The sequence below is a fragment of the Pseudopipra pipra genome, chromosome 3 (assembly GCF_036250125.1).
Source record: "Pseudopipra pipra isolate bDixPip1 chromosome 3, bDixPip1.hap1, whole genome shotgun sequence".
Lineage (NCBI taxonomy): Eukaryota > Metazoa > Chordata > Aves > Passeriformes > Pipridae > Pseudopipra > Pseudopipra pipra.
This window is the reverse complement of record NC_087551.1, coordinates 70,099,917-70,125,086: the sequence shown is the minus strand read 5'-3', so window position 1 is coordinate 70,125,086 and position 25,170 is coordinate 70,099,917. Positions and strand designations below refer to the sequence as shown.

General features: G+C 36.4%; 1 protein-coding gene across 7 annotated transcripts in view; it reads right to left on the bottom strand.

Moving 5' to 3' along the window:
- Positions 1–467: 467 nt before the first annotated feature.
- Positions 468–25,170, bottom strand: part of WASF1 (WASP family member 1) — an 86,216-nt gene continuing 61,513 nt past the window's right edge. For 5 of the 7 annotated variants that reach the window (XM_064649787.1, XM_064649789.1, XM_064649788.1 and 2 more), the window contains 7 exons: positions 19,009–19,143; positions 8,941–9,094; positions 7,994–8,111; positions 7,012–7,184; positions 4,853–5,032; positions 2,885–3,522; positions 468–1,377 (listed from right to left, as the gene is read on the bottom strand). In XM_064649787.1, the coding sequence (XP_064505857.1) occupies positions 1,220–1,377; positions 2,885–3,522; positions 4,853–5,032; positions 7,012–7,184; positions 7,994–8,111; positions 8,941–9,094; positions 19,009–19,143 (1,556 nt within the window). In that variant the 3' untranslated portion in view covers positions 468–1,219. Of the gene's footprint in view, positions 1,378–2,884; positions 3,523–4,852; positions 5,033–7,011; positions 7,185–7,993; positions 8,112–8,940; positions 9,095–19,008; positions 19,144–21,459; positions 21,497–25,170 lie in introns of those variants that run through there. The other 2 variants (XM_064649793.1, XM_064649792.1) reach the window with 2 other exon arrangements.

The following is a 25,170-nucleotide window of genomic DNA, read 5'->3' as shown; positions in this document are numbered from 1 at the left end:
GCACTCTCTCACGTTTCCCTTCTCAATAGGCTTTTGACCATGTGCTCAGACTTGAAGGAGTTATTCCAGGGAAGAGAAAAATGAAAGCCCTGCACAACATGCACTACATTGCTAGATAGCACTTAAAAAGTGACCCATATTCTTCGTTATCTTTCATTAACCATAATTCTGACTGCTGCATCTCCTCAAGATACACTGATGCTAAAGTGTGGCTTTTTTTTAAAAAACAACCCTAAGGCCACAAGCTCCCAATTCTGTATTTGTACTTTTTTAAAAACTAAGATCACAGGAAGATTTCAGATTTTTTTTGTGTAGATGTGCATATAGATATCATTTATTGATAGTTTTCTTGTTAGATGAAGAATATTTACTGTAACTTTGTAGCCCACAGATTAAACACTTGAAATCCAAGGATCTTTCAGGTATATCAGTGAAAAGCAGGCTTCATTGAAAAAGCAACACCCAGGACCATTTAAAATGAACCATTTATTAAATCAAACTGTTATTTTAACAGTTACATAAGTTACACAGCATGTTTAAGTCAAAAGATTTCACAAGGAAAAGAAAAATTAAACTTGTAATTATGCAGGCAAAAATAGTACCACACAATACGTACCTGGGAGGGAAGAAGGGAAGGGGAAACTCTAAACATTCAAATAAGGCCATAATTATTTAAAAACAACAATAAAACAATAATACCCCCCCCCAAAGATCCATTTTCTTTTCAGTGTGTTCAGTGCTGCTAACTATATGTACTTTTAGTGTACAGGTGTAATCGAGGCAGTGATATCTTTACAGCTAGGTTTAATCTTTTAAAACACTATCAGAAGTGGAATAAGGCTCATTAGTACATACAGTTGCCCTTGGAATGTCAATCTCAGTTGCCTTCATCAACTTAAAATTCACAAAGTGCACAGTTAAGATATGCCAAAAAATTTAAACTGCTACTCTACCAACAGCTGCCCATGCTTAATACTTAGTGGTCTATTGGAACAAAGTATGTTCCTTCAAAAAAGATGTGTAAGAAAAGCCACTGTAAAACATTTAGTTTCAAAGATGCACTAGGAGCTTTCTGTAAACCGAAAAGTAGAAAAACATGGATTAATAATGTAAAGAAAAGAATACAAAAAACACTAGAAATGACCATCAAACTTCCAAAGAACAAGCACCACAACGGACATTAGCATTCAATTTTGCAGTGTACAGCAATGTAATAATTTTACTCCAGCCAATCTACTTCATCAAATTCTGAATCATCTTCTGAATCACTGTATTCCACAGCAATGCGACGAGAGAGTATAGTAGCAACATCATTCTCAATGCGCTCATGTTTAGCTTCTTGTTCACGTTGCTCTTCAACTTTGCGTAGCTGAATACCTAAAGAACATCAAATCACAAACATGTTATTCTCCTCCTTTATCACTGTAAAGATATTTAGGTCATGATTCACAAAATGCTTCGCAAGCAAAAATGAAGACTGAGGACACTGTCCTCCTCAGATAGAAACTCTTTCGTCAAGTTTTTAAAGAGGGATTGTCAGAATTGCAGTGGCAGACCAGATCATGAGCCCTTCTGCTGTAATATTGTGGTTCTGATTTCCCATTAAAAATACACCAACATTTTTAGTACCTCTTTAAGTGATTAAGCCATTTTGCTATTTGCATTTCCATACACTTTTTATACTCCCTCTTCATGATCTCAATTAAGAGTTAGAGCTATTTTGAGGATCCCAACAAGACAGGATCTCTTGTAACCCAGTTTTTATCATGTAATGATCTGTTTTGGGATAAAGTATTACTTAAAGATCAAACACAATGGAGAAATAATACATACCAACAATATGAGAAAGTTAAATCCACTAACTTAGTTACTGACATGACAGACATCATATATTTTGGTTTTGTACTCACAACATCCCAGACTGACACAGACTAAATATGACCTACATCCTATACTTAATATTCCCCATTGTCAACTGACAGATAACCCAAGCACAGGACCTGAGGTCTAATTTAAGCAGTGGTAACTCAAGTTGTTGTTTCTTGGGTATGACTTGGTCAAAAGTGTTTTAAGCAGTCACCTAAATTAAACCAGCAGGCTCTCCTTCCTTAGTTTTGTTTTTTTTTTTGCTGACATTCTCTACAAATGTTCATTCACCCCTGTTGTACTCAACTGTTGTTGACACATACTCCACCATCAGGCAGCAGCACTCATGGTGCAGTAGGGATTTTTCTGGCCATGGGCACGTTAAGCTGAAAGGTACAGCTTGCACAGAGCTCCTCATCAGTAAAAAACTGCCCTGCAGCTCCACTGTTCACTTGCACTCTGCCAGTGAGCACCTTGCAATGCAAAGGCTGCTTCACTGCTGCGCTGAGACGTGTTGAGATTAGATACTAAACAGCTTTAAGTCTTCAGCAACAATTTCTGAATGTCATTTATATGTTGTTGTCATACAGTGACATACGATCAAAATTCCAATGCCAATCTTTTCTGCTTTTATCTAATAGTCTGTGGAAAACCAATGTTTTTGTCTCCTACACAATCTGTAGGTTATCAGAAATAACAACATTTTCAAGCAAACAGAAATGAAAAGATAATCTCCACACATCATTGACAAACAGATGTACTCTTTTTTTTTAAATTAACTTCCACAAATAATCAGTTATGCCATCCAAACTAAACATCTGATAAGTGCAATTACAAATTAAAAAAAAAATCTGTCTACTTGGCAATGCATATGCTGTAGAGAATAGAAGTCAGGAACAGACTTAGGATGCATTCCTTTAATTTCTTACACATGTGAAATATCCAATCTCTCAAGGCTAATGTGTATTTAGCAAGTTTCTGAGACAGTTCTTTTTGCCCCTTAATAGCCGAACATTACCTTTCCGTATTGCTTCCAGCAGAACGCTTCTAGCATCACTGATTACAGGAAGAGTCGAAGGATGGCGTTTGGGTTCAGGAGCAGGAATCACTTGGGATGGTGGAGATGGAGGCATTAGGGGTGCATGGGGGCCAGGGACAATGGTTGTGGGAGGAGGGTGAAGAACGGGAGGAGGGTGAGAAAGGTTTGCAACTGTGACAGGGGAGGAGGGTCGAATGCCCGGAGGTGGCAAGGGAGGAGGTGGGGGTGGTGGAGGAAGTCCCTGTACTTCAGCTTGTGGAGGAACTGGGTGAACAGGTACAGTTTCACACACTTGGGCAGCTCTAGTGACAGGGGGAGAGGGTTGTGCTATGGGAGGAGCAACTGGAGGTGGAGCTGGATGTAGAACTCCAGGAGCTATCTGGAGAGGAGCTGGTGGAGGTGGCACAGCTGGGGCCTGCAGAGCAGCTGTGGGAGGGGGTGGTGGGGGTGGGACTGGGGGTGGAGGGGTGGAAGTCATTGCAGCTCTTAATGACGAAGTTGACAAAGCAGATGGAAGAGGTGGTGGTGGTGGAGGAGGAGGAGTGGGGCTCACAAACACTGGTGTTCTGCCTGTTGCTGGTGACTGAGGACGATTTTCTACCAAGCCAGTAGTAGAACTGCAACATCCAATAACAGAACAAAGTCATTAGAGAGTGGAAAAAATAGCAATAGATTCACTTCTGCAACTTAAGAACACTGAACCCCGGGCATTAAAGAGCATTATGTACTGTGATGATTTCAAGGTATTCATTCATATCTCACATGCAAGGAAATATAATTTGCAGTATGGGGTATGTATCAGTTTTCCAACAGACCTCTGCTCACGTTCAGCTACTAACCAAATTTGTGTTCTTACACAAACCTGCATCTTTATCAAAGGTTTCCTATACTAGTATAATTCTTTCCTCTCGTCCCTAAGTAGATCCAAATTATTTTTCTGAAGTAAGGGAACTAGCAGTTGATTAACTGCTTTGATTCACAAAACTTTAAAAACAAAACAAAACAGTACCAACGAGGACAAGTCAGATTTGAAATACATGTTTAAAGTGTGATAGCAAAATGAGTGAGGCTAATATCAAAGGTCATCAACTCTATGTACAGAGAGGTACCGTTATATGCTAGGTGAATGCATAGGTGCAATGCATAGGTGAACTGAAGAAAACAGAAGGAAACAGTAAAATTACTTTCCTGAAAGACCACAGAGTATTTCTTTCAGCTGTTGTGGAAAATTAATCTAAAGAGTTATGCATTTTTGTCTATGATCCCCTAAACAGTATAAAGTCATTCTTTTCAAGAGACTACCATCTTGCTCATGTAACAACTGTATTTGAATTAACCATCCTCTATTCCAACTTGTATGTACTCGAGCATAATATAAGATTTTGGGTTTAAAACAACAGGGGAGTGACAACCAAAGCCTCACTCTAGAAAATATTCTAAATACGCATCCACTTCTGGAAAGGCAGAGATATAGAAAATAAAATCACTTTGGGGTGGTGGGAGGAAGCACTTGCAATTTAACAAATAGGATGAATATATAGCTTTGACAGCTGACTGGCTTACTGTGATATATTCTTCCTTTCATGTACGCTGAAACACAGTTCAGTTGTACAAATTTCCAAAACTCCAAAGCTACGTCCTGAGATGCCAACATATTCCACAGGAACATTTTCCATACAGTTATTTGTCCTGCTATTTAACTCCGAAGGCAACACAACTACAGTATTAATGGCAAGATGAGGCCTGACTTCACAATGGCACCCTACAGGATTTAGATGCTGGCCTTCTGTCCAACTCCTGTGTGCCCTTGATGCTGCAGACACGTCGGGGCTGTGGAATGACACAGCCCCCAGGACATGTGTACTGCTTGGGCAGCATGGAAATCATACAAACGATGAGTGCTGGAAAACTAAAACGCCTCAATAAACTTGCTTGACTGCTTTGTACCTAACACAAGGAGGCACAGGTTTCACATCTCCTGCTCCATGCATTGGAGGTGGCGGCGGTGGTTCATGTGGTCTGACCAACACTCGCTCCTCAGCTCTGTTCAGAAGTTCAGACATCTGGCTATAGGGTAATGCAGAAAGTGAATATGATCCATCCATATGGTCCACATATGCTTGAGATCTGTAGAAAAACAGTGAAAAATGATCCAATTTAGCCTTCAGTAAGTATTGGTGCCCTCAGCTACTGTTCCATACTTCGGTTTGATTTCTGAATACAAGTATCTTCTCTGCACTAGAGTTGCATGTGTTGTACATCATGGCTTTTCAATAATTCATCCCACTTTCTCTGTCACTGCTTCTGGCAGCTCAAGGGTTTGATTATGACAGGTATATCACATAGTTTCTACAGCATGTGTGTGACCTTAGTGTTTATTAGTCACATTATTTTAAGTAAACATAGCAATGCAATCAGAACTACTACTCTTTTATAAGTCATGAAACATCCATCTGTGTTAGAATGGTCGAATTTACAACTGAATAATTTAGCTAAACGTCTGTCAGAGGATCTATATTCCAATACATACAGAGATCTCACTACTTTAATAGATGTAAGATTTGATAAATATCTGTTATTGAGTAGTAGCAATAAATAAAGATGATTCAACTTAGTTGTTAATGACAACTTTAGATACACCTCAAGGACTCAATCAGTTAAGAAATTTTAATTAACTACTCAATTACATATTTTTTTTTAATCTCTATTAAATTCACAAAAGTGTTTGCAGAACATTTTCCAATAAGTAGAGCAATACTCTACATTTCCACATACTGCACTGTAGTATTTAAGCCTATTAAATTCCTAAGGGGTGAAGTTTCTACTCCATTATTCCATCCAGTGCTCCCAACCACTTCAGCGTTATTCAGAATTGCATTACTGGTAATGAGATAATCAAGGTTTAGGGCAGGATCCTGGATATAAAAGGATACCCCCAACAAGTGTGTCTAAAGTGGAATCCAACGTACAACACAACAGAAGGACAGCAGGAAAGCAGATGTTTCTGCCAATGACTTGTCACAGCACTTAACAGAGATACTATACAGCTGTTCCTGCCAGTGACTTGACACAGCACTTTACAGAGATACTATACAGCTGTTCCTAGAGATATGCTAAGCACCATAACTTAAGTTGTACCCCAACTGAGTGAAATGCACTGAAACCATTTTCACATTCTGAACTAAGTTTTCAATGAGCAGGTTTTTCCATTTTTCAGACAACAAACACCCTCTCCTAGAATTGCCTTTATTATTCACCATCACTACTGAATTTGTTTGAAGGCCTTACAAAGCTAAACAAAATACTCTCTTACAGTGCGCTTTGGGCAAGAGAAGGACAGGGGGAAAAATTTAACTTTTCTGGAGGACAATGAATACTTTCGAATTCAAAAAAACCCAAAACAAACAAAAAAACCCAGGAAAACCATACCCCCAAATCTCCTAATATTAATCATCAGCCCACTTTGCTATCAGATGTTTCCTGGCTGGTAAAATGGACTTGGTTTTGCACAAACACCAGAAGCATAAACACAGCAGGTGTTTCCCACGTGAAATGCTACTTTTAGCCACCAGCAAATACGTGCTGTGAAATGAGAATTCAACAGGCTGGATTTTGTAATAGGCTATAACCAGAAATGTCAATCAAATCTTGGACTTGTTCAAGAGTAAAGAGAAGCTCAGCATTCTCATTTGAGTTCCAAGTGGACATTTGTTCCTATCACACCCAACATATAGTCTTGGCAGTGTCTGCTTAAGAAAAATCAAGAGACTGGAATAATAGGGATTCTATAGGTCAAGACCAGAGGAGTGTAGTGCATCACGTGGGTGTAAGCTTGCAGCAGTGACACTACATCTTCTTCAAGCTGCAGATGACAACAATATCCCCAAGGATACCATGAGGATTCACGCTACTCTTGAAAATAACATAATAACTACTCCTTTAAGAACACACTAAGTATTTTAAAACTGAATTTTGATTAAGCTAAGTCAATGATTTCCAGTGCATTTCAAGAATAGCAGTAGCATCTCATCACTGACCATTTCTCAAGCATGTTCGCTATGCAGTTCGAATATACATAATAAAGGATAGAAAGAATAAAAAGAAACCTTGATTCAAAATGTGAAGCTGGGCCATTTGCAACTTCAATGTGTTTATGTAAGAGGTTAGCATCATCTTCTGCAAGTTCTGGACCTTGGGCTAACTTCTGCCACTCTCTCCGTCTGTCATGAGGTGCCCTTGGCACTTTTTCCGGTTCGTGAGGACGATCTAGATTTTTCTGCTGTAGGAGAGTTGTGAAAAGAAAATTGACAACTTAGACAGTGTTTTTTAATTAGTTCCATATAAACATCAGCCACCAAATAATGGAAAACAATCCCAATTCAAGTGCAAGAAAAATTTACTTTCAGGCTAAAGATACGTAAACCAAAGACTTGTAAGAGCCAGAAACTTCAGTCTAGTGGATAAGTAGCTGAATAATACAAAGAAAAATAACTGTATAAGTAGCTTTTTATTCTAAGTCTGAAATAAAGTTATAAATTTTTATACATATTTACTCTCTCTATTATGTATTAAATACACAGAATAATGGTGAAACAAAAAAGCACTACCTTTCGCAAAAGTGCTTGTTCAATTTAAAGAAAATTATAAAAAAAGTGCTTTTTCCTACTACTTTCTTTCTAATTTAGAGTAAATACATCTATTAGAATGTCATTCAAGCCTTTTCACCTGTAAGATTGTAAAAAATTTTTATTACAAATAAATATTCAAGTAAAATTCTTTATTCTTGGTGTATTCCTCTTTGTTGAGTCATTGTTAGTATACTTAAAAGTTTCGACAAACCTGATGTTGGTTTTACTAAGACTAAAACATGACAGCTTTAGATTCTTCTATATTATTTTATTCCTCCTCCTCCTATTATTATTACTATTTAGTTATTCGTTAAAGTTGATGGAATCGAATTACTACAAGTAGTTTTAGTTGAATAAAGATGACTCTGTAAAGTTTGGATTGTTATTAAAGTACAATACCTGCAAGCAAAGCCCTTTCAGGAAAAAACAACCAGAAGCTCTATAAAGTTAACATACATACCTTCTGCTTCCTCTTTTCCTTTCTTTTGTCCTCGGTGTCCTGCAACATTTTTTCCTTCCACAAATCAAAGAAATATGAAGGATTGGTATAGAACTTCAAACCCTCTTTTCCATCATCCCTGAAATACAATGACACAAACCGGGCATGGTATTTATTTGACAACATGTGAATCCAAATATTAAGACAAAAGAAAGGCATATTAAAGAACACTCAGTATCTCAGACTCTGAAATATTTTACTGAGGAACATAAAAGAGATGATCATTGAGCTCCTGTGCCATCAGTCTTTACTGTCTTTCCTGGCATCCAAGGTCCTAATTTTAGAAAGGTAAATTGAATGCAAGCTGTAGACAAATAAAGAGTATCATAAATCAGAAAACTCCCGCTCCAATGACTCAAATCTTTCTCTTAAAATATTGAGCAAAATTGTGTGGCTGCTTGTGTTCAGCTACTGATTCAAACTGACTCTGGGACAGTGAACAACATTCACAGCATCACAGAATATTCTGAGTTGGAAGAGACCCACAAGGATCATCAAGTCCTACTCTTAAGTGAATGGCCATACAGGGATCAAACCCACAACCTTGGTGTTATTAGCACCAGGTTCTAATCAACTGATTTCCATTAAAGATCTTTCTTTCTACATATTTAACTGATTATTTTCTTCACTTCTCATCCAAGAACATTACACAGTTTACTAAATACAGGGAATAAAAATGGCTTTTTCTTAACATTGTTACACTGCATTAAAATTTTAGTAAAATGGAGTAAAGTTTTAATGCTTATAATGTCTTGTGCTGCCTTCATTCCTCCAGCAGCTTCACAATTTTCTAGTCTGGCTCCTTAAATATTCAAGTGCTACTCAACATGAGCAAGGTGCGTGGATATAGCCACTCTATTACATAAAATAAGCCAGAAATTGGTTTTGATTAATTTTATTTTACCAACCTGTAAGGGGTGAGAATGTTAAGTGGAGGAGGCTGTTCACAAATATCATAAGTTTCTTGCAAAGGAATAGGCAGAGTTTTGCGGTCAAACAGCTGTTGATCTTGAATTGTGGAACTCCGGAAAGCTTTTCTCATTGTAATGTCCTGCAGTGACACTGAAAAGGGATATTGCCATTTAAAAAAAAAAAAAAAACACAAATATATTTGATTTGGATTAATCTGGAATTGCTTAATGTTGGTTAAAAAATAAATATTAAGCATTACTACTTACATCTTAGGCATTTTACAGCAAATATAAATTCATCTAGCACTACTACCATGGCAAGGTACTGTCAGACTACGTGAAAAACATGTTTGTAATGTTCTACCACATTATCCTCTATTTGGCTTCACAGGACATTTTTCTCACCTGGATAGATATCAGAACTCTGTCTCTCCTAAGTAGTTCAACAAATTGCTTACTGTAACTATAAAATACCATCTGATAGTTCAGAAGTACCTAATAACATTTACCAACTCCATTTCACAATCCTTTTTGTACTAAAAACTACTCTCTCTCTCTCAGTATGGATTTTATCTTTATGCCATCAGCAAGCCAAACTTTGCATTCCTTGCATGTATGCAGCAGTTCCACTTAAGGCCCACTGAGATGCCAAACCACTTATGCTAGTGAGATCAATGAGTTTATGTTCCAACACAACAAATGATGTTTTTTAATCTGTTTAACTGAGAAGACTTCTCTGTTTAATTTAGGCAAACCACTGACTTTTTTAACACATTAGTTAGGAATAATCAATTATCTTTATGTAAGACTCGAAGGAAAACAACACATGAACACAACAGATTAAACAGTGATTTCAAATATTTTACCAACTCCTGTTAAACCCCACATATCTTTTTCTATTTCAAAATCATTAAAATTTAGATAAAGATTAATGGAAAAGTGACCACAACTGATAAGCTTTGCACTTTTAATTCTGGAAACAGTATACCTATTTAGTCTCATATTTCTTTCCCTCCCTGATCTTCGGTTACTACATCTCTGAAGTCCAAGTGTGTCTCAAAGCTAACTTTGCAGCCAGCATTAGACTTCCATTAGATAAAGCAGCAGATCTTTCCACTGGTTTGGGTTCTTTTTTTTTAAAATCACAAACAATACTGAAAACAGTTTTAAGACATACTAGCAAAGAGAGTATTTTCAGCACATGCATATTATCTATAAATAATTATGTTTATTTTATAGAAACAGGTTGATAGTAGTGTCCCTTTATGCAAGATGAGAAGACATCCTTTCCCCCACCCCCTCCATATCACTAGGGTCTTTGGCAACAATTTTTTGAAAATATTTGTTTAAGTTGAAAACTGCATTTTTACTCTGGTTCCTGTAACACATAGAAGTGTACACATACATATGTACACACACACACACACACAGAGACCTGGATTTCTGTTCTATGATCAAAAAGGGGCAGAAGGCAGGACTTTTTTCCGGAGGGCTTGCAATTCTGCAATGTTCTGTCTTCTTACCTAAGCATACTGACAGCATCCATTGTCAGGCTAAAGACAGGACTTATCTGATTCTCAGCTTGGCTTTTGAAGTTTATTACAGTTGGCAAAGTTGTGTATTCCTGGAGAAGTTTTCTCCTTTTTACCCTTAGGTTCTAATTCATCACAGTGTCTTTTATTCTTTTTAATACCTTTAATTAGCTGCTCAGAAGTCTTTTTAAGAGCATGAAAGAAGTATTATAATGTATGAATGTCAGCTAGGCATCTCAATTTCTGTAGGTATTTTTGCATTCATAAATAACCCTATATATTTTGTACCTGTCATGAATTACAAGTTGTTATTTGCTGGCAAAATTTCACAGTTAGAAGAACTGCGGTTTACCTCATTTAAAACTTAAGTCTCAGATTCTTTTATACTTCAGCTACTTTTCCTTTGGGTTATTTGTTACACAAATCACACCACATGTACTTGTTCAGAGGTGCTTGACAATCCTGCAAGTTTTTTAACTGTCACTTATTGGAGACTTTTCCAACAAAAGCTAAAACTTAGTATACTTTCCTCTGAACCTGTGCGCATTCTGAAGACAATTAAGTAAATTAATTTATTCCAATAAATAAATACAGTTCTTCGGTTTAATATTAAAATGCTCACAGAGCACACTGTTCTCTAAACTATTAGCATTCCTTAATCTCTTCAATGAGCAAATTACAGCCAGTCTAGTTCATAATTTCCATTTTCTTGCTTAAAACTCCACTTTTTGTAAACATGTACAAGGGGTAACACGCCTGAGGATAATCAATCATAACAACAATAAGCATAATTACTTTCTAAACCTAATATACACAGGAAAGGTCTTCACAGAAAACATACACTGTAGAATTTCAAGCCGCATTTCCTGTGCTGATATCCAGTAACAGGCATTCCCTAAAAAGCATACCATTATTCCAAACAATTGACTACCTTAGGACAACGTTACTCAGGAAATGAAAGGATGTGGCACACAAAACAACCGAGAATCACGACACAGATACAACTTGGCTACATGTAGGGATCAGGTAAATCCCACGTCGCAAGCACAGCATAATCCTGGGTTGTGCACGGTTTGGCTCACAAAGCCGCTTGTTTAGTTTGCCAGCTGGCTAAGAGACAGACACCCTCCTGGCTCACCACCTCAGTGCAGGGATACGTGAAAACCTGGCTGGTCATCCAGCCATTCAGCTTTGGCTGATTGACAAACTGGCACAGCAAGAGGACGGGTCAGACAAATTGGATGTGTTTATGAATTCAGGTGTGAGAAGAGACAAGTGGCTGAAGGAGGAGTTGGAAAAGCCGCAGGCATTTTACTTGATGCTAAATTTGACTTGATGTTAAATTTAAGCTTCCAGTTGCTTAATTCCTAACTAGCACCAAAATCTTTGTATACGCCAACATCCTAAATTTCATATGAATATATTTGTCTGAAGTCCATCTGCTACACCACTTGTGTTTACTGAATGAATAAAAAATGGGGTCTTAAATAATTTCCTTAAATGCTGAGATATTCACAATTTAATTTAAACATTCATTCAACAATCTAAACAAATGCCTGTTTATTTTTATTGTGTCTGTTGTTTTGATTGTATGAAAAGACTTATCAGGCAGTCTAACCTTCTGTATACAACAATATTTTCCACTTAAGTTACATTTATCTGTCAGAGAGCTAAATTGCCAATCGTTTGTACATTTGGTTTTGAAAGAGATGTCAGTCCATTTTTACTTGTGATCAACAATAAACTCTAATGCGATACAATAGCACATCTGTAATCAATATACTAAATAACATTTTACCTCTAGGTAAGCCTCTCATTAAACTGCAATCCCCAATTTTTAGTAAAAGTCAAGTATGGAGCACATCAGCATACTGACAGAAAGTTGCTACTTTTAACCTTTCAAATATATTAAATACTACATTTTACCTCATCAGAAGAAAAAAAGTTACTAGATTTTTTTTTTTTATTCATTTACACTCACTCAAATATGTAATTTATGATTAGGTTCTAGGGCAAAAAATACTGGTAAATAAAGGTGAAGGTGGCAAACAAACAAATAACATATTCTTCTTAAAAGCTCACTCTCTTAATGCTTTCTGCAGAATTTGATCTTGACATCTTCCAAGACCATGAACTTACAGCTGTGACTCCTTGCAGAACTAAATAACTAGGGGAAATTATATACAAATCCATGGAATCAGTTGCCCACAATTCTCTTTCTCTTTTCAAAATCTTACCCAGCAATTTGAAAAGTGCAGGGAGGAAAGAACAACACTATTGAATGAATATCTTATGAGTAAGTTTCCAATTAAAGATAATTAATTGGGAAGAGGTAGTGCTGTTGAAAATTCTCTTAAGCTAAAGACTTGTTGATTCAATTCCCAAAGACACTGCAATCTTAAATCTTATTTTTACTTTATTTTTTTCATCTTTTTAATTATTATCCACTTCAACAACGATTAGAATTGCACACGTATTAGGTTTCTCTGCCATTAGAGTACTTCTGACTGGTCACTGCAGGTTTAATAGTTGCTGAGAGAGACTACTTCTGTAGATCACACAATATTCTCCTTTGGGCTTGTCCTCCACATATGAAATAGAAATTTTCTGAAATACTGTTTTAAAAAATTGAGCTGAAACAGCTCAAGCTCTTTTTGGAGAGAATGTACGTAGCTTAACTACCACAGGTAAACAAAAAGCAGATGTAAATATTAGTGCAATCATTTTAAGAGGACTTAGAAGCTGCTTTAAATGCAGCATGTAGAACCATGGAGCCCCATGCAGTCTGTGAAGAAGATGTAAGTCAACCAGCAGCATCAAGCACTGAATCTGCTGTCTCAACAAAACCACCACATTGTTTAACAAATGACATTTTGTCCAGATCTCTCTTGTTATGCAATATCATGCCCTTATGATGGATTATTAAGCCTTGAACATACTAATTTAAAACTGAACTACTAACTAAATAACCCATAAATTTAATTAAGGGCCTAAGAAAGTTAGAAAAGGAGCATGGAGAGCAATTGGGGCTCAGCCCACCGGCAAAGATTCTTGAGAGGGAGATACACCCAAATCCAACCTTTTTTGAGTGGAGATGCACAAGGAAAAGTGATCTACTATGCAATTTAATTTAAGAGTTTTTTTTCTTTATTTGCCTTTGGGGGTAGAAATTCTAATGAATGAATTGACAATGGTGTTATTCTCCACTTAACATATTACAAGTGGAGATCATGACCAAATTTTCATGTGCTTCTTGTCCTTAACTTTGATTACATTTATACTCAAGTCACCAAGTTCCTCCAGCTTCAAGGCTAGAGACAGCAATCTGCCCCTTAAACTGGGATTTACTACCTTTACCTTATAAGTCACACAACGGGCTGAGTGTCCTGATTTTAAAGTTGAATGAGTCTCCCGTTTTCATAGTATCCAAAAGCATACAGACCACAAGGAGCTGTCAGGCTGTTTAGGTTTCTATCCAACAAATGCCATCTTTTTTGCTATAGCAAAATGTAAAATCTCTCTTTAGCATGAGTTCAGCTAAACTTCTGAACCACTACCAGTTTAATAGAATTATAGAATTTATATATATTAGAATTTTATATTTATAGAATTCTAAACATTTATAGAATGTCTAGAAAAAAACCCAAGCATGTCCTCAAAGCCAGAAGCCTACTGAAAAACAATTCACAACACTGATTCCTCCCCTGAAGTATGCCAGGCTGCTCTCTCATAGCACTTCTGCCATTAAGTTGCTTGTAACAGATATGCTACTAAAAAATAAAAAATTTGATACACTGCCTTTGAGATTAAAATACTATGGTTTGAGATTTAAATAGAATTAGGTGGCTTATATTTAAAGAGCCACTAAATTGATACCAAAATATTCTGATAAACTCTGAGTTCATGAATTTTGCTTCTGCCCTGATAGTATTTATTTCTGAGTGATACACAACTATTTTCCAATACTTCAATGCACTATACATCAGAGCTGTACTGTGTACCAGCATTTCAAAAAAGAACCAAATAAATGCTAAAATGCATATTCTTTTAAAAACTGCCAGATTTCTACAGCTGACATTATTTACTTTTAGCAGTGCTTCACACTTGAAGATGTAAATAAATTTACAAAAATGTGATCATTTAAGAAAAATCTATTATTTTACTTGTAAAATTTGCATATCTATGGAAAGAGTTAGTAGTGTTATTTATAAAGTAAATACTGAAATTAGAGGCCCTGAAAACAGCATATGGGCCTACATTCCAAGTCCAAAGCCCCCTACTCAGTGCTGAGGGTCAAATGCTTCTGACAGATAAAACCTCCATTCTGAATCGATGGTCTAAACACTTTCAGACTCTTTTCAGTATCAACCGTGTAGTCCAAGACACAGTCATTCAGTCCATCACACAACAACTGGTGAAGTATGAATTGGATACTGCTCCCAATTTAGGAGAAACCCTTAAGGCCATACAGCAGGTGAAAATTGGCAAGGCAGCTGGGGTTGATGGAATTCCACCTGAAGTCTGGAAACATGGGGGCCTTGCACTCCACGCTAAATTTCACGAGTTTGTGGTGCGCTGTTGGGAACTAGGCGAACTACCATCAGACCTTCGTGATGCAGTCATCATCACTTTGTATAAGAAGAAAGGAGTTAAATCAGACTGTTCAAATTACCATGGTATTGCTGAGAACACAGCTGCGTTGGGCAGGACACATCCCAAGGATGAAGGACCACCACCTCCCTAAGATCGTGCTTTATGGTGAACTTGCCACCGGCCGCCGCACGAGAGGAGCCCCGAAGAGAAGATACAAGGACTCCCTGAAACAACATCTCAGCCTTGGCCACATTGATCAACATAACTGGTCTTCTCTGGCCTCCAATTGGGAGGTCTGGAGACACACCATCTATAACGCTGCTGCTTCCTTTGAGAACACACGCAGGATCACTCTCGAGGAGAAAAGACAATGCAGAAAGAATCGTGCCTTGCAGAATTTACCACCTAAGGAGTCTTCCTGCTGTGCCTTTTGCAACTGGACGTGTCTGTCTTGTACTGGCCTTTTTAGCCACCAACGCGCTTGTAACAAACATGGGTAGAGCCCTTCCCAAATCTTCGTTTGCGAACCCTAGCCATGATGACTGAAATTAAAAATGGTTGCAAAGAAACTATACTCCTAGGATTTATTTCATCATCTATGAGACCATCTTATATTGCAGGGCTACTGAAACTGTCAACCTCAGTTCAGCTTTACAGCAAGAATATGTTCTCTCAGCCTTAAAAAGACCCCAGACATCATTACTCTTGGATACATACAGACTTGGTTCCTATAAAATTGAAATAAAGTTCAGTTTCCTGAAGGAAAGCAGAGGATTTATTTTTGTCTGCATGCAAGTTTGGTATCTTCTGAGGGGGAAAAACCCACATATATGTGAAAAGAATAAATTATTTTTAAAAATCTATTAAAACATGAAATTAATAATACTGAGGAATCAAGAATTTGAAAACAGTGTAATAATTCAAACCTAACCAAGTTCATAACAATTCTTCTATGATAGAAAGATTGTGCACCAGGAGTTAGGTCCTTCAAGATAAAATCATAACCTTGGTTTTATTCTTTCAGAGAGATACTGTAATAATTCAAAATGAGAAAACAAACAGACTATTCAAACAAATTCAGAGCTTTTTATTGTCCTGACTGTTCCAGAAACATTTTGTCAAGTATCTGCACCTCGTTCAGTGAATCTGACTTGGGCTGGTTTTGTTCATGCCACTTAGCTTTAAATGAATCTTAATTTCTTTCTCTTGTGTAATAGCATGGGCCCAAAGGAACCTATTAAATCTTCTATTACTGCCTGCTGGCAAAGAGCTAGCAGATGAGACTCATTTCACAAGTACAGCCCATTTTACTCAAGCTGTTAGCTGAGCTGAACTACTGAAATTTGCTTCAATTCTTGCATAGAGGGTTAAGGAAGGTAAATCCAAATGTTTTCCCCCCTTCATGCATTAGCATCCTCCAGCTATTTTAGCCCAGACTAGGACTAAATCAAAACTATCTATGATGACTTTCTAAATTTCAAGCCTGAAATGATACACTGAAGGAAAAAAGTTTCCTGATCCCTAACTTTTAAGGAAATATAATATCGAATTTCCTCTCATCTCCTTTGTCCTCATCTGGTGACTCACTGTGGGCAGATGACTGTGAATAAGGAGCACTGGGTATGGCTCAAGGACTGGATATTCTTAGGTTAATAAAATTAGTCATTTAACAGCTCCTGACACTGAGGATTGCATGTGTTCCTCTGAAGTAGTAGGAGTCACTGCTATTCTATGGTGTGAGAGACAAATCCAGGGGATCAGACACGAGTCACACTTAGCAACTCCAGCCTTGATCGAGTTAGACCTCTTCTTAGCCCTGTTTTCTTTAACTGCAGTGTCTGTCCTTTTCTTTAGTTATACAGTTTAGCAAATGCTATAGTATACGCAGTACTCTGAAAACTTATTGATATGGTTCATTTGGGACTACATACTATTTAAAACTACTTCTAGCAATTCTCTTACATCAAACAGTTACAGATATTTAGTACTGAAACCTAAAGCCAAACTTGTTAAAGGCCATTTTCTCAGAATAGTACAATTTTCCATCTTTCCATCCTTAGATGCTTTAACTCCATGGCTTAAAATGGTCTCTCCACTTTCCTGAAATGTGAAAGGTTAACATAGTAGATATACCACATCAACACATATTGCACCCTGATTTAAACAAAAAACCAGGCTGTCAAGAGTAAATGCAAAAATGACAGTAACACTGGGCTTTTACAGTTCTTACAGGATTACAATTGCTGACAATTTGTTATGGTACACTGAAAGGAATTTTTGTCATTATCCAACCATAGTAAACATGGTATTTTATTAGTGTCCTGGTTTTGTCTGGGATATAGTTAATTTCTTCTTAGTATCTGATATAGTGCTGTGTTTTGAACTTAGGATGAGAATAAGATAACACTAATATTTTAGTTGTTGCTGAGCAGTGGTCAAGGACTCTTCAGCTTCTCACCCCACTCTACCACCATGCAGGCTGGGGGGATGGGGGGCACAAGAAGTTGGGAGGAGACATAGCTGGGACAGCTGACCCAAACTGGCCAAAGGGACGTTCCATACCATGTGGCATCATGCTTAGCACATACACTAGAGGGAAAGCTGGCCGGAGGCTGCTGCTCAGGAACTAGCTGGGCATTTGTCAGTGGGTGGTGAGCAATTGCATTGAGTATCAATTGTTTTGTATATTCTAATTCTATTATCATTATTTTCCCTTCCTTGTCTGTCCTAATAAACTGTCTTTATCTCAACCCATGAATTTTACTTTCTTTCCCCCCAGTTTTTTCCCTCCTCCCACTGCAGGGCAGGGGTGAGCAAATGGCTGTGTGGTGTTTAACTGCCTGCTGGGTTAAACCACAACAACCAGAAAAAGAGATGTATATGTATGATTTATGCTTGTCAAGAGACTTGGAAAATCCCATTAATGTAAGAATTCCCCCAGGCAAGTCACGATTTCGTGGAAAATCTGCTACTAGCTGTGAACAGCTGTCTTTCAAAACCTGTTCTAAAATTAATGTCATGCAAAATACAGAACCAAAACTTCTCTTAGCTTAATTTTGCTACTAGTGAAATTTCAACATCTATAACTAAAGACAGCTGAAGACCATGCCCCTGGTTTGACACTTCATTTTTCCTGTCAATACACAATTATCATACCTAGACATCCAGAACTGAAACAGCTTTCTATACTTTAAAATTGGATCCCACAAGCAATCTGAAGTTATTTTTCATTATAGGATGTTTCTCTACTTTCAAGTTCTTAACCACATAGTTTAGAACACCCTAAACACTTTGGGATGACAAGACTTTTCATAGTTCCATCTGCAGTCAACAAATATCCATGAAGGCAAAAAAGCTTCATGGCATTTACAAATTAGGTGGTCAATGTTCCTATAGTCATCACAAAGCCGAAGCATCCTTTAAATTCCATAAAAATTTGATCTTACAGGCATGAGCTATACTCTAATAAGCTATTTAGGAAGAATCCAAGAGGTTATATAGCATCAATAAATGAAGCTATACAATTATAATCATACAGAAAGTAAGATGGTACCAGTTAAATGCAAAAACCCTACTTGGACAAAGGTTTACATCCCACGGGAATTAGTAGGAAGGTTAAAAAAAAGAGTAAAGACTTATCTCCAAGTGTTATGTATTAACACTAATACATAACACTACTGAAGTGACACATTCTCCTGTAGCTGTTTTCATGTAAATTCATTGGTTCCAGCATCATTCAGTAATCATGAAAATGCTGAGCTCAGAAAGCTGCTCAAGGCTATAAAAGAAACCTGTAGCAGAAATAGAAATGGACCTCTTTCTCATGATTCTTTGCTCTGTGTACTTATAACCATGATTTAAACTATTATTATTTCCATTTCACATATCAGTGGTGTCTGAGTGACAAAATAAGAGATTTTCAGTGCAGGAGTTAACTTACATTCCTCTTCCTTTGGATCGAGTTGTGTAACACTGACAGATAAGCGATCTACACGCTCCTGTAAGGAGTTGACTCTAAATGAGAAACTGTGTGCTTCATTGAAAAGTTCACCAAATATATCTTCAGCATATTTACCTGAAACACAGGAAACAAAAGAAAAATTCAAGCGCTCGACAAGACAGCCAAATGAGTTTGCCTTCAAAAAGATTTCTAACTATTTTAATTAAGTAATTCTAAGAGGCATGAGTATCACTTGTAACAACCTGTACTTACTGAGCCCATTAAGAATGCTTCAGAAAATCAAATGGAAGTTAAATATTTAATTTGCAAGTTATTTATCAGAAATGAAATTATTTAATGCATTACAGGACAGATATTCAGCTACTATAAATTCTTCTAACTATGATGATATGCAAGGAACTAGACTGCTTCGTTTCCTGAATATGTATAAAAGGATAACTTCCAGCATCTGGAGGTATCGCTCCTGTATGAGCGACAACTAATCTTTCTAAGGGAAATTTACCTCAACATTTTTCTCAAAATGAAGCATAACTTCCACTCCTGCTGTGCAGCAGACTTTACAAAAATGGCAGATCAGATATTTACATCTAGGTGAATCAGAACCAGACTATTCAAAAATACACATTAAAACAATAAATCCTACCTTGAAGGGTCAAAATTCTAGTAATTGACCAATTTATACTGAAGTAAAAAAAAAAATCTCCTTTGCTCACTTCAATTGACATCACATGTTTAGCCCAAAAGAACAAGAAATTCAAGTATTATGAGAAAAGGATCAGTAACGAGTTTCTCTTCTACAGAGTATTTTGTATAGTGCTTCTAATGCTCTCCAGATTCCACTTCAGGAGTTTGCCGATGTCACTGAAAAAACCCCACCAGACTGCCTAGCAAAATTTGTAGCCACACTTCTGAATTACCATGTGATAGCTTTTAAAACTTAGTACTATATTGTGCATACGTAATTTGTGTAGTGTTTGTGCACTTATGTTGGTTTTGGAAATAGAAATCTCACAAATTTCTAACAACCTGCTTTGCACTCAAGTTCTGTCTGGTACAAAAGAAAAATATAGCTATGGAAATTTAGCCTTTGGTGAGCTATACATCTGGAAGTATACATAAAAATGAGGACATTTTTATATAAACATATCAAAAGAATAAAAATCAATTCCCTACAGGTACTGTGGAAACTACTTAAAGATACTAAGTAGTAAGCACAAGGCCAGCACATACCATTTATTAAGACTTAGGTAATAGCAATAGAAAACCAGCATGACTATAAACAATGCAATATAAAAGGGGATATCAGAAGAAATGTACAGAAGAAGAAAATAGATGGGATCATAAATTCTGGCATATTAAACATAAATCCCAAAAACTAGTCTGCGGAGCAACTAGCAAATTAACAATAAATATTCCTTTAAAGGCATGAAGAGCAAGAAAGCTGCCAGGGAGTCTGCAGAGCTGACTGGCAGTGAAGGTATAACAGAATACAAAGAAGACAAGACCCCTGAAGAAAGCTAATATAACACTTTCCACTGGTGCTCACTGAAAGGAACTGCAGAGACCCTCATGCGAGAACTCACTGGGGGAGGCTCGAAGAAATCGAAGGGCCTATATAAAAATTACAAAAATAAACTAACAAAATGACCAGCAAATATTAGTAACAATTTGCAAATCTTCTTATAAACACTGAAGCACACAACAATGAAGTTCAATTTTTTTTTGTGGAACATCTTGAGACCTACGGACCTGTAAGGCTGACATCCAAACAAATTAGTGTAAGTCATTACAGAGAACTGAATCAGCAGACATCTGGATGACTTGTTAGAGAAGAGGCAACTCTGCTTTTATGAAGTGAAATGTCTGAACTGTTTATAAGGACACAGATAGAGTGCTATGATCTAGTGAGATTTCCAAGAGAGTTTAGAAAGTACTTATTCAAAGCTTTTGGGGAAAATTTAACAGATGGGGCATACAAACGAAACAACATGCCACAGATAAATAACTCCTCAAAAGGTAGATAACAGAGGATAGGAGTAAATCATCAGCCTTCACATTTGAGAAAGGTGAGTTTTCCTAATTTTCTATGCTGGGATCTCTGTTATATAAGGTATCTGTAAATGACCTGAAAAAAATGAGATTAAAGTTTGCCAATGATACAAAGTTGGAAACGAAACACCCTGAGCATTAGGAAATACACAGAAACCTCGGCTGGTGGAAGAGGCTTCCAGGCTGTAAAGAGCTGAAAGCAGGGAGACTAGTAGGAGTATTGTACATGCTGTCTTGCTCTCATTCTTGGAGCAACTGCTAACAGCCATAGTGAGAAGCAGATCAAAGACACAGCCATTCTTAGGACCTTTGTCTTTAAGCACCAGTCCACATTAAAAAAGAGATGGAAAGTTAGTAAAGTCTTCTCAGCTGGCAACTCACCTAACACAAGACTTTCTAACATAGGTCTTGAAACTCTGTAAAGTTTATGTTCTTTAACCTGTATCTGAAGCAAGAGAAATTATTTAAAAATGTGATCCACTAAGAGCAAGATTCCTAAACTTTTAACACACATATGCCAAAAAATAATGTACTTCAGATAATATATTCAGAAATATTCATTTAAACTAGATAGTTCATGTAATATTCAGACATGCAAATTAGAATTAAAATCAAGTGTAAAATTTCATGTATAGAATAAAAAGTAAATTGCAGGGCCTTAAAATCGAGTAACTTTCCTTTTATAGGTGAATTTAAGGCTACAGTTTTATCTGTATCATTTCATCAGGCTTACAATTCACCTACCTCATTAACGAGCTCCAATTGCAAATAATCTGTCTCGAAAATCTTTTCATTATGTTTCATACAGCCACAAACATACTGCAAGGAATAATTTGCCCGTGCTTATGAACACTAATCCTCAAATGAGAAATACATTAAAAACAACCTGTCACGTTTGAAGTGGTATGCCAGCCACAATGTCTCTACCTACATGTCTGTTGGTGGTCTCTTTATTTAGCCACAGGTGTATTTATCAAATACTTTTTCAAGCAAAGTAACATGTTTGCATTTCATGCAATGTACAACTACCATTCAAAAGAATACTATATGTGAATGTATACATATATAACACTCATAATCTAGTATTTGTTTATGTTGCTGTCTCTGTATGTATTCTGTATGAATATATCTTCAATTTTGAAGGGATTACAAAAGATACGAATATGGGTAGTAATACTGAAAAAAATGTCACAAACTCAAATAAGTAAAAAAAAATATGAGAAAAAATACGTTAATAAACAAAGTTCAGCTCATTCCACACAATGGGTAAATATGTTAGAAGAGTAAGGAATCAAAATTAATTCCATTATATACAATGAACATTCCAAAGTATTATTAACACTTCAGAAAATTTACAATATTAAGGTGCTACTTGATGAAAACCTCTACTCTTGTTTCATGCAGTACAATAAAGACAATTACAGTTAACTATGACAATTAAAATAATAACATCTTAGGATCTTGGTCACAGTTGGATACATAATACCAGACAAGAAAGATCAGTAATCTTGTTTGCCTATTAAATTAAATGACAATGTAGACTTCTGCAACTAAATAATTCAATGTCTGTGGAAAGCTTATTTTACTGTATTTGCAAAACTTGCCTGGCATTTATTTTTATTAACAGAGCATTTTTTAAAATTTAAATAAGAGGATACATTATTATTTAGTTTTAATTAAGGAATTTATTATTCACCTTATTATTGTTTTCACAATTTTTCCTCATGTCTCAAAGGGCTCTGTTCACAATTAAACCTTTAATAAGAAAGGGATACAGGAATGCAGCTCGCTCTGGTGTCAGTCAGTCAGTATCCTTTTTTTTGACAGCCAAGTAAAATGCTTTGGAAGCAATGTGCTGTCCTTCCTTCCCTTGATAACTTGCATGTGTTTTGATGGCTTTTTTTAACAACTATTTTCCTGACTTTTAAAACAGACCTGTGAGCTGAAAACAGAATACTAACTAGTAGCTACTAGCTGAAAATAAAATAAAAATAATACGGCTTACTGCCTTCCTCATTTTTTTAAATTAAACCCACCAAAACATGTATCATCCATTCATGTTCATTACCATGGCAATAAAGGTACAATGGCTTATAAAATGTGAAAAAAATATAGATCAGTTTTACAGTGCTTCTCTTTCACCATTTGTTCCTTTAAATCTGTTTTATCTCCTAATTTTCCCCCACAATTTCTTAAACATTTGTCCAGCAGCACTGGCTTCTGTGCACAAATGAATAATTTCTAACCATTCAACACACTGAAATGAGGGCATACTAAGGTAAAAGAAATGGGGCTTTTTGTCTTGTTCAGGGGGACTGGGTATGTTTCAGATGAACTGAAGTCAACCACAATCACCACATCAGGTTCTGAACCATATTTCAGGCTAATTAAACAAAGTATGACAAAGAGTTGTCTTAAAAGACCTATATATTGTGTTGTACAAGTTCTTAGAACCACACTAACAGGCTGCAGGGTCAGGGCATACATGAGCAGTGTCCTTGAAACTCCAGTCCTCAACTTCACCTGAACTACAGCATTCTCAATGATGTATCTGTTAGCAAACCTTAAGGAAAGGGCATTTAAATTAATCATTTTGCAACACTAGATCAGTTACCATCAGATTTAGTTACATGCTCTCAGACAAGGAGTAGGACGTGTGGAAGAAGTCACTTCTTTGTCATCCTTTTGCATTGTTAAAGAAAGAGTTCCAAACCCTTCAACATCTCAACCTGAAACAGCATCCTACAGACCAGTTATGGCATCAGCAGCCTATAGGAAACATGGGCTAAATTTTATGTATCTATCTGGACAAATAAACTGAGCACCTACCAGTGCTCAGTGCCACAAAACAGCATCATTTTCAGAAATTCACAAGGATGACTGGTAAAATTCAGGCCAACGCAAGATGCAGCAAGCAGGAAAACCAAAATAAGACCAATATTGCCAAAAGTATTAATCTTAATTAATTTAGCCTTAAATAATCCATCACACTTCTGGAGATAGTGTGTGGGGGGGTGTTAACATTTACACAAACAAAATCAAATCCAACATTAAATTAATTATAAAACTATGTATTATATTAAATATGTTGTGAGATTATTAAGTGCAAAGTATAATGAAGTGTTATGTCATTAAATTTAATATTAATAAACGTTATTTTAATATTGAAATAGTAAATATTTTGATATATTGAAACACACAAACCACAAAATAATATTACCGTTTAAAAATATAGGTTTGGCCATTTTTAAAAAATACACAGAAACAGACAAAATATCTGAAAGAATAAGCTAAGAATTCAGTCTGTTACCCACCTATACTCTATCATTCCTTGATTTCTATTATTTCAATCCCATTCAAAAACTAAACAATATTTTTGCCCGGTACACTTTACTAAAGAGTAAAAGCACAGAACAAGAGCAGCTGTAAAATCTGTCTCATGTCCCACTGCACAATTCTTTCCCAATACACTTACACTACGCCAAATTACATTATTCACTACTGAATAGCTCCTTCCTACAAAATATAGTGTATTCATTAGAAAATATTTTTTCAGGATAATTACTTACCACATAAGCCACTAACTATATATAATCCAGGTCTTTCTATAAAGCAAAATAAGAAAGGTATTCTAAGTCCTCCTCCATTAATTCTGACATGTAATTTAACATATCTATTGCCTGTTGATGCAGCTTCAGTTCTTCACAACATAATCTAATTTTTAGCAAAAATAAGGTATATCTGAGTTTCACTTAAAAGTCTAGACTTTTTTCTCATCAGGATCATTTCAATCTCACAGCTCAGTGACTAGGAGACAGACTAAAAGCTAGGAGAGTGAACCTGGAGATAAGAACCTTGGTAGATCCCTGAGAACCTAAGTGGCTATGCCTGAGCAAGCTCTGAAAAACCATGTACTAAATACATAGCACTGATGCTAATTAGGAACCTTCATTATGAGGGTGTAAGAGCAGTCCACAAGGACTGGATTTAAGGGTTATAACAGAGTGTCAGAGTACTGAAGGGACAACTTGGTTCCTTTAGTCAGGAAAATTGAAACAGGCATTTATCAGACAACCTGACTGATCAAAAGTA